General features: G+C 34.6%; 2 protein-coding genes across 14 annotated transcripts in view; one reads left to right on the top strand and one right to left on the bottom strand.

Annotated features, from left to right (window-relative positions):
- The window catches only part of LOC125032574 (probable phosphorylase b kinase regulatory subunit alpha), a 93,546-nt gene extending 88,836 nt beyond the window's left edge, over nt 1-4,710 (top strand). For all 12 annotated transcript variants that reach the window (XM_047623815.1, XM_047623814.1, XM_047623812.1 and 9 more), the window contains 4 exons: nt 98-151; nt 515-604; nt 1,099-1,212; nt 1,346-4,710. In XM_047623815.1, the coding sequence (XP_047479771.1) occupies nt 98-151; nt 515-604; nt 1,099-1,212; nt 1,346-1,567 (480 nt within the window). In that variant the 3' untranslated portion in view covers nt 1,568-4,710. The remainder of the gene's footprint in view (nt 1-97; nt 152-514; nt 605-1,098; nt 1,213-1,345) is intronic.
- A 1,227-nt stretch (nt 4,711-5,937) lies between these two features.
- On the bottom strand, nt 5,938-12,710 carry LOC125032432 (ATP synthase mitochondrial F1 complex assembly factor 2-like). Of its 2 annotated transcripts, none has more exons than XM_047623555.1 (8): nt 12,576-12,710; nt 11,152-11,243; nt 10,775-10,881; nt 10,213-10,296; nt 8,628-8,738; nt 7,131-7,311; nt 6,776-6,891; nt 5,938-6,254 (listed from the first exon to the last, which is right to left on the bottom strand). In XM_047623555.1, exons 2-8 carry the CDS (start codon nt 11,231-11,233, stop codon nt 6,120-6,122), a joined length of 816 nt encoding a protein of 271 aa, XP_047479511.1. In that variant the 5' UTR covers nt 11,234-11,243; nt 12,576-12,710; the 3' UTR covers nt 5,938-6,119. The 2 variants fall into 2 exon arrangements, with proteins under 2 accessions (XP_047479511.1, XP_047479510.1); XM_047623554.1 differs by having other exon boundaries at nt 12,623-12,708.
- Nucleotides 12,711-15,000: the final 2,290 nt, after the last annotated feature.

Below are 15,000 nucleotides of genomic sequence, written 5' to 3'. Positions count from 1 at the left end.
GGCCAGAACTAGATATGTGTTTGTATATGAGCATAATTTTATTTTGTACGTGTACGTTTGATGTACTAATTCTACTGTATTTTCTTCTTTTTTCCAGTGTCAGGGCATTAACATTGAAGGCAAAGTTATCCCACAGAGTCTCACTCAGGAGGTCAGTATATACAGCCCTTTGTTTACGAAACTTTAGGTACATGGACCTTGAATGCTATTTGTGTCCTGCTTTCACCTTTTCACCTTTCATCTTTCAGATTGCAAGATTATATGTCAGATTATATGAATATAAGAGGCATGAAAATGCTTTTGCAGTACCATTTGGAATCAGGCAACATCAGTTGATTTTCCCTTATGCAAGAAACAAGAAACTTCATAAAAAAATAATTTCCCGGTGAATTTCACACAAAAAATTAATTGAGATTAAGGTAGATAAAAAGCATTGCTCTTTCTTGTGATAAACATTAATGTGTATTTATCCTTGTTCTATGAGATTAAGTAAATAGGAGTTTCCTCATTCCAGATGACAGCAGGAGAACTGAAGTTTGCCTTAGAGGTAGAGACTGTGCTCAACACCATTCCTCAACCTGAGTACCGGCAGCTGGTTGTTGAGGCAAGTCACCTGCCAATATCATTGATTTTTATCTCATGTTGTTTAGATTTGCAATATATATATATATATATATATATATATATATATATATATATATATATATATATATATATATATATATATATATATATATATATATATGTGTGTGAGTGTGTGTGTGTGTGTGTGTGTGTGTGTGTGTGTGTGTGTGTGTGTGTGTGTGTGTGTGTGTGTGTGTGTGTGTGTGTGTGTGTGTATATTTGTGTGTGTGTGTGTGTGTATATATATTTGTGTGTGTGTGTGTATATATATGTGTGTGTGTGTCTGTGTGTATATATGTGTGTGTGTGTGTGTGTATGTATATGTGTGTGTGTGTGTGTGTGTATATATATGTGTGTGTGTCTGTATGTATGTATGTATGTATGTATGAATGAATGAATGAATGTGTACTGAAAAAAAATGAGATGGTTTGTTGCTAACCATGACAAATTCTATATAAGGCTCTTGTTCTGCAGGCATTGATGGTGTTATCACTTGTCCGGGAGTACCACCACACAGGCTGGCTTGGAGACATTGTATCTGCTCAGGACATTGTCCATCTAGCAAACAATATTTTCCTACAGGACCAGGTAAGATAGTTTAATCTTTTTCATAGGAATCTCTTGGCATATACAAAGAGAAAAATTATGAAATCGCTTATAATACCTCTTATTACAAAAGTATTATCTCCACTATTACCTTCCTGTTGTTGTGAATCCACAGAAACAAGAAGGGGGTGATGCAACGACCTGCTGTGCAAGGGATAAGAAAGAACCAGGTATTGGAGGTAGTTTGACATGTGGAGGAGCTGCCTACATCTGCATCCACTTTTATGACAGCGCTCCATCTGGCAAGTTTGGCACAATGTCATACATGATTCGAGCAGTTTGTTGCAACCTGAATTGCTTCCCACAAGATGGTGAGATGGACTGCACAGTCAGCTGAGTCAGTTCAATAAGAGCAACAAAAGTAATAAAAGTAATTATGCAGTTACTGTAGTCAAATATATAGTGGGTGAATTTTTATTTCAATGTAATTCCCATGAATTTGTAATGCTCTCTTTATTATCAGTTGTGTAACTTTAAATGCTAGAATCAGGAGGTTAAAGACAATTAATTTCTCAGTACAAAAGATGGTGCATAAGCATTTTCCTTTATCTTTTTTATAAAGCAACAACAGTGCATAGCAGTGCCAGGTACTGCCTTGACAAAGCCTTGCACATCTGAAGAATTACATTGCCACTGAAACTGTTTGTGGAAATCCTTTAGAGTTGTTCAAGGCGTGTGAATCCTTTGTTATTTCTCTTATGGTGACATTGACCATTTCTGTTAATATCAGTTATGTTCGACAAATAGTAATCTCATTCATAGTGCCATAAAATATCAAAGAGATAAGTTTGCTCTAACAGTGCAAACAATTTTATTGCGAAGTTGGTATGTTAATTGAATCCTTTTATTGCTTCATTTGACATTTGAGTTGTCCACAGCCTGTACTATATAGTCAATTTTTTTCCATTTCCTCATATTCAAAGTGTATAACAACACTTATTCACCAGTTTTTTTTGTGTGATTGCAGACCCACGAAAGTCATTTTACTTTTTACACAAGACATATCATTTCACTTACACTCCAGATTTGTTCATCTCAGCCTCTGATTCTGATTTAGGTCTCATATCGTTGTATCCTTTTGTTTCCCTTTTTTGACACTGTTGAATTAAGTGCCATTATTTTATGCAAAGTTTGAGTGTGATCCTGTTGTATGTACCAGTACGGCAAGTTACAAAACTTACCACATGTGTTCCAAATATACAAATAAGGTGCAAATATGAATCAGTAATGTTCATTTTACATATTTATATATTATATATACATATATATTTATGTGTTTCTGTAGCCACATGAACTTCATATTTGAAAATATTGTATCAAACAAGGCCAGTCATGACAATGAATGTAAGCTCTTAAAGTCTTTTAACAATGTCACCAGTGGTCAAAAGCTCAAAAGATATCTTTGGTATGTTCTCATTACTTACATATGAGGAAGTTTTACATGAAGTGCTAGTTGTGGAATATTCAGTAAAGTAAACCATGGACTGTAACTTCATATAGCACATTGTAAACATCTGAAGACTTCAAAGTGTGAACAAGTGGTTTTGTTAACATTCATTTTAAATGTTAATGAAGAATATGATCACTTCATGTACATTTTATTCATTTGATTAAACCAAAGAAATATAACATCACTGTTAAATAAGACACTGGTGCACATGATAATTATAGTAATGAAAAGACATTTCTTTTGATACTTATACTTTTTATAACAGAGATTGTACACAAATTTATACTTATGATCAAATCTGTTATCTTGCTAATATCAATTTTGTTTCCCAAGAATACATCAGTATCTTTTGTGTTAAGAAAAAGTAATTTGAAATATGAAAATACAATTTCTTATTTACTATCTGGATTAAATAGCAAAACAAATCAAAGGCAGATGTGCACAATTATACACATTAATGGTTGTTTTTAGAGACAAATGTCGTAGTAGTAATCAGTTAGCAGAGTTCTCTTTTAGATTCTCAAATTATTTATTTGCCACATATGGAGTTTTTGTAGAGTTTAGGTACTATATTTTTTTGTCAGAATTACACTATGGTTATAATCTTTATCTCTCATTTTGCTTTTATAGAATATTGTCATCTGTTGAATCTGTATATGTATTTGTTATTTTGTTATTATAGGAGTGACCTTATTAGCTTGCTTTGAATACTTTACCTTTGTCCATAATTTCTATGCGAGATTTATTATTATTGATCTTTTGTAAAGTATTGAAAGTTATATTGTATATCCCTGTGATTTATAGTGATGGATAAGTGAAATTACATGCTTAGATAATTAAACAAATAACAAAATACAAAAAAAAGATTGTCTACAGCATCTGTTACAAATGCTTCTTGTCACTGATTGCAAAATGAAAATGGAACTACAGTTTAATTTTAAATCCAAAGGAAAGAAGTGCTGCAGACAGCTGACTAACACTGTCATGTATCCTTAGGAGTGGTCTCTTAGCCAATTTCAAAAGAGCAGTTACTTTTTTTTGGATTCAGTTATAATACTTTGGGCGCTTATTACATTTCTCAAAAAGGAGTTCCTAGATCCAGCAATCCTTGCCTTCTTAATGCTGATGCTTTACTACTAAGTATATAGATCAAATGCCTTTTTTATGAAAAGCAGTTCACTGCATTATTCTCAACAGTGCACACTTTACATGCTGCTGTAAAGAGAAAATGAAACATTCAGTTAAAGACTGTGATTGATAGCAAGCTGGGCCAAAGAAGGGGTAGGAAAAGATCATAAAATAAGTATTGAATTTTTCATTATGTGTAACTTTGTGTGGAATAGGACATTATAGAAACAGGTTAAAATTTAATATATGATGCTATCAACTATCATTTTTATTATTATTATTATTGTTATTATTACTATTACTATTATTATCATTACTATTATTATTATAAAATTTTCTCTATTTTTGAGGAATCTAAATAGAAAAGGTTCTTATAGATAATAGAATGTTGAGGTGTTCCATATTAGGTCAAGAAAATTAGCTGCTTCCCATGCTGTGCATTGCCAGTAGGGCATTTAATTATCCCTATGTGATAAGGCTTTCATGAATAATAAAAACATCTAAAAAAAAATAGGTTTTTTTCTGCCTCAAATAAGAAGCAAAGGTACACTTCTACATATAAAATGCTACATGCTGTGAGTGACTACATTAGTGTTCATAGTAGCCATACTTTAAGAATCCAAGACTGCTCTTGCTCCTACTGAAAAAATTAGTTTGAAACTCCAAAAGAGGCCAATTCATTTTGTAATAAATATTTACAGTAGCACACTATTTTCACTTCACAATTGCCCCTCAAGAACATTTGGATTTTAAGAAGTCTTAGTCATATAAAGTAATTTTGCAGTTACTACACTCACTGCAATGAATATATTCCATTCTGTAATGTTCTTTGCATTAGAACACGTCTTCCCTCCCTATCTTAACCCAACGCTGATGGGTTATGAAAATAAATTAAAATTCTACACTCTGGAAATTAATGACAACAAGCAGACTTTGGGCACGGGAGTCCTGCTCCAAGCACTCTGGTGTGTTGCCATGGTGTATGCTGCAGACAGAGTGGTTTGTTAAGACACCGCTAGGCATTACCCGTCAGTCTGGGGTTAACCTTCACTATGTTCTCGGACTCCAAAAACTCTATCTCTTTTCTGCAAAATTCAGAACCAACTATTTCATCTATACGTACAATACAAAATTGTCAGTTTTTGCTGGATGCCCAGCCAAATTGGGACCCCAGGGAATGAACAGGCAGATACACTTGCACAATCAGATTTTCAGTATCTGGATGACTCCTACAGATACAGATACTAGCCTCTGACTACTACCCTCACTTCAAACCTTCCTCTTCACCTGCTGGCAGTCTTTCTAGTCCAACCACTAATAAACTACATAATATAAATCCTTCGATCTTCCCTTGGACCATTCCATAAGAATAGACGCTGGAAAACTGTTTTTGTCCACTTATGCATTGGACTCACTTGCTTCACACATTCTTAGCTTGTGTCATAATCTGATCCACCTCTATGCTCCTATTGCAATGTTACACATATCATTTCACATATCCTACTGTCCTGTCCAGCCTTTTCCCTCTAGTACTGTTTAATCCATTGCCGCCGGGGAAAATGAATAAGAAATGGGGAATAAGCCGAGTTAATTTTTAAAAAATTTTGTGAAATGTCTTTACACATAGATGGCTCTGCTAGTGCTTAGCCTTACCTGATTTCACCTTTCTTGAATCAATGGGAAAAGTTTATTTTTTACTAGTACCATGAATATCGATGGTGTTAATTTTATTATAATCATCTTAATTGCTATAATGTTATAAACATTAGTTACAGCAAAATAGGATAACATACAATATTTTCATAAATCAAAGAAAAGGGTAAATGGGCGAGACAGGCAGTACTCGTAACTGGCTCATTGGTGACAAGTGCAAGTAAAACAAGTAACCCACAGTGGGCATGGCACATACGTACACGTTATACCCGTCAGCATTGGGTTAAACCTTTAACTTTACCCAAATCATTAACAAATTCCTAATCCTTTTTGCTACTACTTACCATAGTGCTTTATGACCTTGATATCTAGCACATTTATTTGAATTAACTATTAACCATTAACCATTCTGTATGTTTGCAGATTGGTACTGCATTTGTACTTGGTAACTAGACATAACAAAATAATAGGCAATATAACAGTTCTTTTTATTTCTTTCAGTGAAATATTATACATATTAGCAATTCACAAAGAACAATATAGACAACATACAATTACCGAAATCTTATTAAGCTCAATATATGTACAAGTATTAAAAAAAAAAGACAAATTGGTTATTCTAACTATGAGAGTCAACAATCTCTCAGAATAAATGACGTTATTGCTTTGTCTTTTGTTTCACTGACGTTTGTGAGGTATTGAAGAGAATGAAGAGAAGAGCCGCAGAAAATCTTGCTTCGAGATCATACTGGTCAAGATCATGTGCCCATTCCACTGAGCCCCAACGTGATGTCTGATGGAGGAAAAAAGACAATTGCCTTAAGAAAAGTATTAATCCTCAGCCCACTTTCACTGTATGAGTCATCAAGATACTGAAAATCTTTTACAACAAAATAATGTAAACATATTATAACTGTATCATTATAGTAGGTGACTATAGTAAGCTGACATTTGCACAATCCTGTAAAGACTCAAATATACAAATATTGCCAGTCATTTATAAAATTCATGAAACTAAGTGTTCCGGTAAATCTGATTTAGACTTGCATAATTAAACAAAATGTATGTAGGCAACTTTTCATTATAAACAGAAACAACAGATTGAACAACAACTTTCTGTGATTATGGTTCAGCAACTGGAAAACAAGTACAGCAACAAACAATTTTGAACATAATTTGCTAAGTAAATAAAAATTTGTTAGCTGCAAGGCCCTCTTTTAACATTACCTTTACTCATTCAGTGGTAAAAATCTTCAATTCTATAAGTTTTATTTTACTGAATAGATTTAGAGAATCACAGGCAGGCCCACTTACCTGGTATTGTAGTTCTAGCCTAGAGAGCGCAACAGCCTTTTCAGCTGTTAACCTTCGCTCTGCAGCTGCCACAGTTAAAATTACAGATTTCAATGCCTCCACACCGTAGAGAAATCCTGTTGATGTAAACAGCCATTGTCATAATACATAATGGACAACAGTTTCAAAAATTCAACAAAAAACTTAATTACTCTTTTTTATGTTTTATAACAAGTAACACACGCACTAAAAAAAAACAATATTCACTCAGAAAAAAAAAAAAGGAGAGTACCATAAACAGTAGTCTTCTACTACAATGAGTTGTTTAAATAAGAGTACGTTATCATTTGCACAAAAGCACATTCCAAACACTCACCAGTGATGGCCCAAATGTCATAAGACAAGAGATATCGGCGGATACTTTCCCTGGCTTGCATAGGAATGTCCGCACTACATATTCCAACTGCCGGCTGGAGATCAATCTCAAACTTCTTATTGAACCACTCTAGAACAGGATCCCACTCTTCCCTCTGCAGCTCTAAAAGGTCATCTGTGGTCTGTAATGTATTGGCAATATCAATATCATTAATGTTAGGGTAAAACCTTCTAAGCATCATAATATACATTTCAGTCATGTTTATAAAATGTCATTTATCTACAGAAAATAACAGAGTTCCAATACATTTTACACAATCTCTATGTCTTCATCTATCTTTCATATCAAACACAAATATCATATAAATGTGCTTCTTACCAAAACATTAATTACTTTATGAAGAGAAAATCACAAATATTAATATAAACTTGTCATGTATAAAAAATTAACACTTAATCTATAACTTTAAAAACAATTCTTAAGCATGCCTTGTACTGGTTTCGAATACAAGTACACTCCCATCCAATACATCCTTAGGCAATGTTTTTCAAAGACCAGAAACTAGAGGTTAGATTTATACAAAGATGCTTTGTTCAACTATAGTCACTATATGGAGCTAAATCTTGTAAAAAAGTATCTAACAAAACAGTAAATACTCTTATGTTCTCATTCATCTGCAAACTACAGAGATCTCTACAATCACATTTTATCTTTGACATATTCCTTATCATTATTTGCAAACAAAGTAACTTTAACCAAATGCCAATGGTTATGGCATGTATGTACATGCCATGTCCACTGTGAGCTTACTTTATTAATTGATTTTACACACAGATGGCTACACTTATACTAAGTCACCAATGTGCCAATTATGAGTACTGCCTGTCTCACCAGTTTACACTTTTCCTTGATTTAAGAAACTATTTTACTTAATCTTATTTTGCTGTTACTTATGATTATAACATTATAGTAATTATAATGTCTATACTAAAAATTAACCATCAATATTCATAGCATTAGTAAAAATATTTTTTTTCTGCCAATTCAAGGAAAGGTGAAATCAGGTAAGGTCACATGGTCTACTAATTGACTCCTTTGTGGCTAAGCACTAGCAGAGCCATCTATGTGCAGAAACATTTTAACAAAAAAAATCAAATAAGCACAGCATTTTCCTGGTGGCATTTGGGTTAATAATAAAGCACATTCCTCAAAACAGACATATTCTTAGGCTAGTTTATATAAAAAAAAGAAAAGAAGAAGAAGAAGAAGAAGAAGAAGAAGAAGAAGAAGAAGAAGAAGAAGAAGAAGAAGAAGAGAAGAAGAAGAAGAAGAAGAAGAAGAAGAAGAAGAAGAAAAAGAAGAAGAAGAAGAAGAAGAGTATTCCGAAGCAACAAATATCTATCAGAAAATATTACCTGTATCTAGATACACCAGTACACACATACTATCTGAAGATATTTCACTGAGAAAAAAACGCAATACAAATATTACACACACCTCACCCGGGAACAATATTGTATCTGTCTCAAGGAATTCCAAAATCTTGTCAGCAAAATCCCACTTAGTTCCTTTGGCTGGGTTATCCAATACAGTGTTAGAAAGAGAGGTCTGTAAAAGAAGCATTCCTCATTAATACCTTAACCTTCATTCAGGAAAAACAAGGTAAAACATTATACATTTTCAACTTTGGATGTAATATAATCACAAAGACAAGCTGAATCATTTCTTTAAATTTTCAGCCTCTAAAAGCATAACTAACATTACATTTAGATTAAGAACAAAATATAACCACCAATTTTATTGATTTATTTGATTTAGAACACCAAGACATATTTTGGCCCTATAAATGTCACACATCCTCCAGGTATTATCAGATTCCATTGAAGCAAAAGACCTCACTCAGTAATAGCAGATTCTAACCCTTCATATCTAAGAAAAACTTACTAGGGGAACTGCATTAACTTTCTTTACAATTAATTCTGAGAAAACTTATACCAGTTATTCAAAACAATAATCACTGGCAGTAATTCCTGGAATTTCCTGACAGAGAAACAAATTATAGCAATACTTCTTAACTACTATGGAGATCTTAAACACATGCCAAAAAGCAACCTACTACATACACAGAAGTAAATATCCCACCTGATAAACTGGTTGATTCAAGACAAACATCTACAATCATTTTATCAATCTCCTCAAGCAGGCCTGGGCTTGTCATATGTGGTTGATCATGTTTGTAAGTAGTCTAACAGGGAGACCTATCCTTCTCAATGGCCTTCTAAGTTTTTGTGCTCATACTAGGTGTAAATGAGTTACTTTTGGCTCTTTCACTGATTCCTTTAGACTATATCAGTGAGAAGTCTCATTTTGGTCTGTGAAATCCATTTTTGCATGAGACAGGATGTACAGGCTATGAGACCCAAGTCTATCTGAGGAGGTTTGGAGTACAATTCTTTGAGACACAAGTGTTCTTGAGATGGATGATGTATGTTAGGCCAAGCCAAGAATGGATGTCTCACTGGGGACATGTACATTGTGCCATGCTTATCTAAGTCTCGTTACACTTCATAGCCCTTTTAACCCATCACTGCCAGGTGAACAGAAATCCCTGAGCATGATAAACTCTGGTGATTTCTGGCAACGGCCAGACACTGGGTGCAGGAGTCTGCTACATCAATCCAAACATCCTGCTCCACACACTCTAGCGCGTCACCGCATGTACAGATATACCCCACAGACCAAGCAGTTTGTTATGACGCTGGTACACACAAGCATCTGGGATGGGTTAACATTCATACTTTGCAATGTGGTGGCAGAAGGTTTTGAGACATTTCAGCTAAGAGAGCATTAAAACCCCATTTTTACTGTACTTTTTTATATACATAAATCAATGTATATATGGTATAAAAATAAGCACACCAACTACCTGTATGTGTTGTTTAAGTGATCTACCCGAGGTGTGTATATATATATGGAGCTGGTCTACTCAATAAAATTTGGCAAGACTTCAATGTAGCAACCAATAATGAATCCTTCAGTAGTTAATTACTTAGCACTGCCTCTCTTTCAATTTTTCACTTACCAGGTGCATCAGGCTGGGATGGATCTTATCCTTGACAGAAGCCCACTCATGTGCTACAGCCAAAGCTAACCCATGGTTTGGCACCTGCAAAAAATACATAAGCATAACTATCATAAAGTCTTATACCATGCCATTATTACCTTTATAATCATATTGTATTATTGTCATAGGCTTCATATAAACTTAAAATAATATGAGCAGAAGTTATGAAAACAATTTCACAATCACATCTGCCAAACTTTGTACCATACCTTGAGATAAATCAAACTCAAACAAGTCAAATATAAGTTTTGTATTATAGGCTAATTAGTTTCTACATTAATAAGTAGAAAATCAAGCCAGTCATGAAGGCACAATTTATTTTTACTGTTAAGAGAATCAGACAAAATGAAACAAATGCCATCTTAATCAGTGATGTTCAAATACTTTTCACTAAAACCCAGTTTGATTTCATGATTCCCTCCCAATCTTACTGAATGTCTACAGTAACCTACTTAGTACTGTGTTCATATCTGCATACTAAAAAGAGCCCTAGCCTAGAGCCAAAGAAAAAAGGAATTACCTGAAACATATTCCCCATTGGCGTCTTCAATTTCCTGTGATCTAAGTTCACTTCATACTCATTGCCTGTTCCTGCCACTGTAACACTCCTGTAAAAGCGCCTCCGAGCTGAAAGCAAGTGTTTCATTCAATTTTCTACAAAATTATTCCTTACAGTCAAACCAATAAAAAAAACTGATCTTTGCTTTTTAACTTCTGTTAACAGATTTATATATCATTATCATCAATCATCAGTGTCCATTTATCTAATTTAAGAATTTTTAAATATTTTATTCAATCATATTTTCATAAACCTAATTAAATCTACAAACCTTTTTTACTCAATTATTAGTTTGTCTAAACAAGATACCAATCTGTAGAACACAAAGTCTTGATTACCTTCTGGGAGAAATCGCTGGCTCATGTGCACTGGAGACTGCGGCATCAGTAGCCTTCCCACAGCCCATCTTATGGGGCCCATATTTAAGGATCTGAAAAACAAAAAATATATATATTTCATATCAAACCTTAAATTATTACTGCTTCTTAAACAAATTTACATGCTGATACTAAATCTGAATAATAGGTATTTCTACCAGTTATAACAGGTTGTGTGTATGTATGTAGCAGCCTATGAATTAATCAAAAACAACAATAGAACCTAACCAACACAATACATGACTTCATTTGGGGGATATTTCAATGCTCATCATCATATCCTAGTATTGTTTTGTGTTCTTCATGATCAATACACCTTTTTTCCTGTTTCTGTATGGTTCTATTCTGGACAATTACTGTTGTTTTCAGCACCTATATTTTTTCTTACTCATATCAACATGAAGCTTACTGTAACCTCTGACAGAAGGACTAAAATCTCAAGGCCAACCAACAGTGGCACAGAATCAAGTGCTAACATGGCCTCAGCATTGAGCACTTAGGGAAAATCCGACAATGTCAATAACACTAATGGTTAAGTGACAGTAAGCATAACAAGACCAAAAAGAATAATAAATGTCTTTAGGGTTCCACTCACCCTTCTTCGGTCACCATGTAATATTCTTCTTCAATCTATTCTCATACACATTGTGCTCATCTTAAAGAGACAATTGTATATAGACATATGACTAAGAAATATGATATCTATTTTAAAATATTCTGGAGAATACAACAATTCAGACCAGAAAGTGTTTCGTACTTGAGGTAAAATACAGTACATTAGCCCACAATGTATTCCCCTGGAACGACAACATTGAAGGTTAAAAGAATTGAAATAAAATAAGTCGTGGAAATTAATATAAATTCATCAGAAAATCATGAACTTGTAATCGTAATTTGGTTAATGATCCCAAGGGCGACACACAAAGACAGAGGGAAATGGAGATTTCCATCTTATATAGCTTAATAAATAAGAGTAACAAACAGCACAGGTACAGCTGCAGCAACCTCCTATTTACTGCAGAATGCCAAGATTGGGTTTGCATGAGAGCCTGGATTTGGGATTTCATCTCTGGAGGCTGCATCGCTCTCGTTGCAAATACCATTAATTTTTTCGCCCAATGGTGTTGCAAACAAGAAAAATAATGAAAATGGTCCCTTAGCGAATTAACATTATTGAAATTATTATTACAGGGAATGAGAATAAGAATCATAATGCACGTGAAAATGAGATCATTAAAGAGAATGAGCACGAAAGTATGACGATTAAAAGGAATGAGATTGCAAATTACATTGAAAAACATATTCAACCCATCCCAAGTACACATATACAATGTCCCGTAATAAAAAGCAAACAGTGAACAAATAACTACAAGTATAAACTTTACCGTTAAATAAAAATTTCAGAATATCAAAGGAAATTCAATGACAAAACCCGATTTCTTGAGAAAATTCCGCGAGAATTTAGGTCTGGTCCGGGCCGGCTCCTCCGCAGACGCCTTCCCGCATGTAAACATTGGCGGGGCGCTTGCGGTCCGGATCCGACCCGCGCTAGAGCGTATTCGCCTTTCTCGATTTTCTCCGTTGCTGTATTTGCATTTAAGCTGATATGTCTGCTCATATGTAGCTTTATTCACACACACACACACACACACACACACACACACACACACACACACACACACACACACACACACACACACACACACACACACACACACACACACACACACACATATATATATATGAAGTAGAAGGAGGATATGGGAAATAAAGAGAAGCATTAATATCGAGAACAAGAAAGGAGAAGAGGAAGAGGAAGAGAAGACAACGAAGAGAGAATAAGAAGAGAGAGGAGGAGAGAAGGTGTGATGCCCTCACTTGCATTTGCGTCTGAACACTTGCACAGATAACACGCAGATGTATTTACACTCACCATCTCTCTCTTCCTTGTAATCCACCTCCTTGTTTGCCTTTTTCTCTCTCTCCCTCCAACTTATATTATTATTATTAGCTTCCCCTATTTTTATTTCCTATTCTCTACTATTGTCTTCGTCTTCTTTCCTCCTTCTGCCTTATAGTGTTTTCCACTCATATTTATCTTCCTTTTTCTCCGCGTTTCCTCCAACTCCCCTCTCCTCCTCCTCTTCCTCAATCTTTCCTTTCCCTCTTACTCCTCTTCCTCCACGTCTCCTCCAGCTCCATTTCCCCTACTCCGCTTCTTTCTCCACCTTTCTCTCTTCTTCCTCCTCCTTTTAGTCCATCTCTTCCTCTTTCTCTCCTTCTCCTCTTCCTTCTCTTCACCCTATCTCCTTTTATTCTTCTCTTGTTACGTTCTCTACTCCCTCCTCTTCCTCCTCCTCCTTTTATCTGGCGTCTATTATTTCCTATCAAGCAGCTTCCTGTCACTTCAGAATCATTATATCATGGAATTTTCAAATGCATTACCCCATGATCTTCTTAGTTGTTGCAAAAAAATGTGTGTGTGTGTGTGTGTGTGTGTGTGTGTGTGTGTGTGTGTGTGTGTGTGTGTGTGTGTGTGTGTGTGTGTGTGTAACAAAAGTGAGGGAAGTGAAGATTTGTGAGGAAACACCACTCAAAAACATGACAAGCGCCCTTCTTGGAAATTCCATCATGATGCTAATGCGGTCGACGAGCTCAGGTCTTTTTAATAACTTACTTCAATTTATATGTATATTTCTATATAAGTATGTGAATATGTATACGCACACGTATGCATTTACATACCCATCCGTGGTAAACATGTTTTGTATATACATTATAGATAAAAACAGATACACTTAGATATACACATATTACAGAGGTACCGATAGATAAACAATGAATATATATATATATATATATATATATATATGTGTGTGTGTGTGTGTGTGTGTGTATGAGATTAATAAAAAAACAAATTTGTTCAGTACTTTTGAGTCTCGTACAGATTTCTTTAACTAAATGTAATTTTTCCTCCTTGTCATTGTTTCCTCACAAGGGTATTGGATATCGCGAGCACTTGCTTCATCTTCTGCTAGTAACTAATCAGCAAGGGGAGGAAGTTCGATGTCGTGGCGACTGAGCGTATATGTAAAACCGTAAAATGTGTTAATTAGATGTTTCCTTGACACACACACACACACATATATATAGACACATGTACATACATAAACAAACAAACAAACAAACACACACACACACACACACACACACACACACACACACACACACACACACACACACACACACACACACACACACACACGCACACGCACACGCACACACACACGCACACACACACACACACACACACACACACACACACATTGAAATTCCTATATACACAACCGCAAAGTTCGTCGCTATGCTGTCCACTGGAGCTCCCTGGAAAATTAACTAACAAAATTGATTGAATTGCACTGATTCATTACTGCGTGAACTGAATAAATATTTACGTAGGTCAGTTTCGATAGGTTCGCTGATTTCTAGAATCCTCAAAATGCGTTGTTTTATTATTTTCTTTTGTTTGTTTTACCATAAAGCATGGACAAAAATCGAAGAAGGATTTATTTATCTTTTTTTGTTGTTGTATTTTGTAAAAAGCGGATCCGTACTCTAACCAACTGGTTGTAAGCAACCATTTCAACCATTTCAAAGATTTCTATGCTTATAAGGACTATGAATTTATACTGATTTTCCATTACTTTTCAGTAAAAAAAAAAATTATAAAAAAATAAAAAAAAAATTTATTCAAATACAATCTGGGGTAAAATACACAACTTGCACATTTGTTTTTTAACAGTATATAGT

This window comes from Penaeus chinensis, chromosome 14 (assembly GCF_019202785.1).
Source record: "Penaeus chinensis breed Huanghai No. 1 chromosome 14, ASM1920278v2, whole genome shotgun sequence".
Lineage (NCBI taxonomy): Eukaryota > Metazoa > Arthropoda > Malacostraca > Decapoda > Penaeidae > Penaeus > Penaeus chinensis.
The sequence above is the reverse complement of the archived record's forward strand: the minus strand, read 5'-3'. Positions and strand labels throughout refer to the sequence as shown.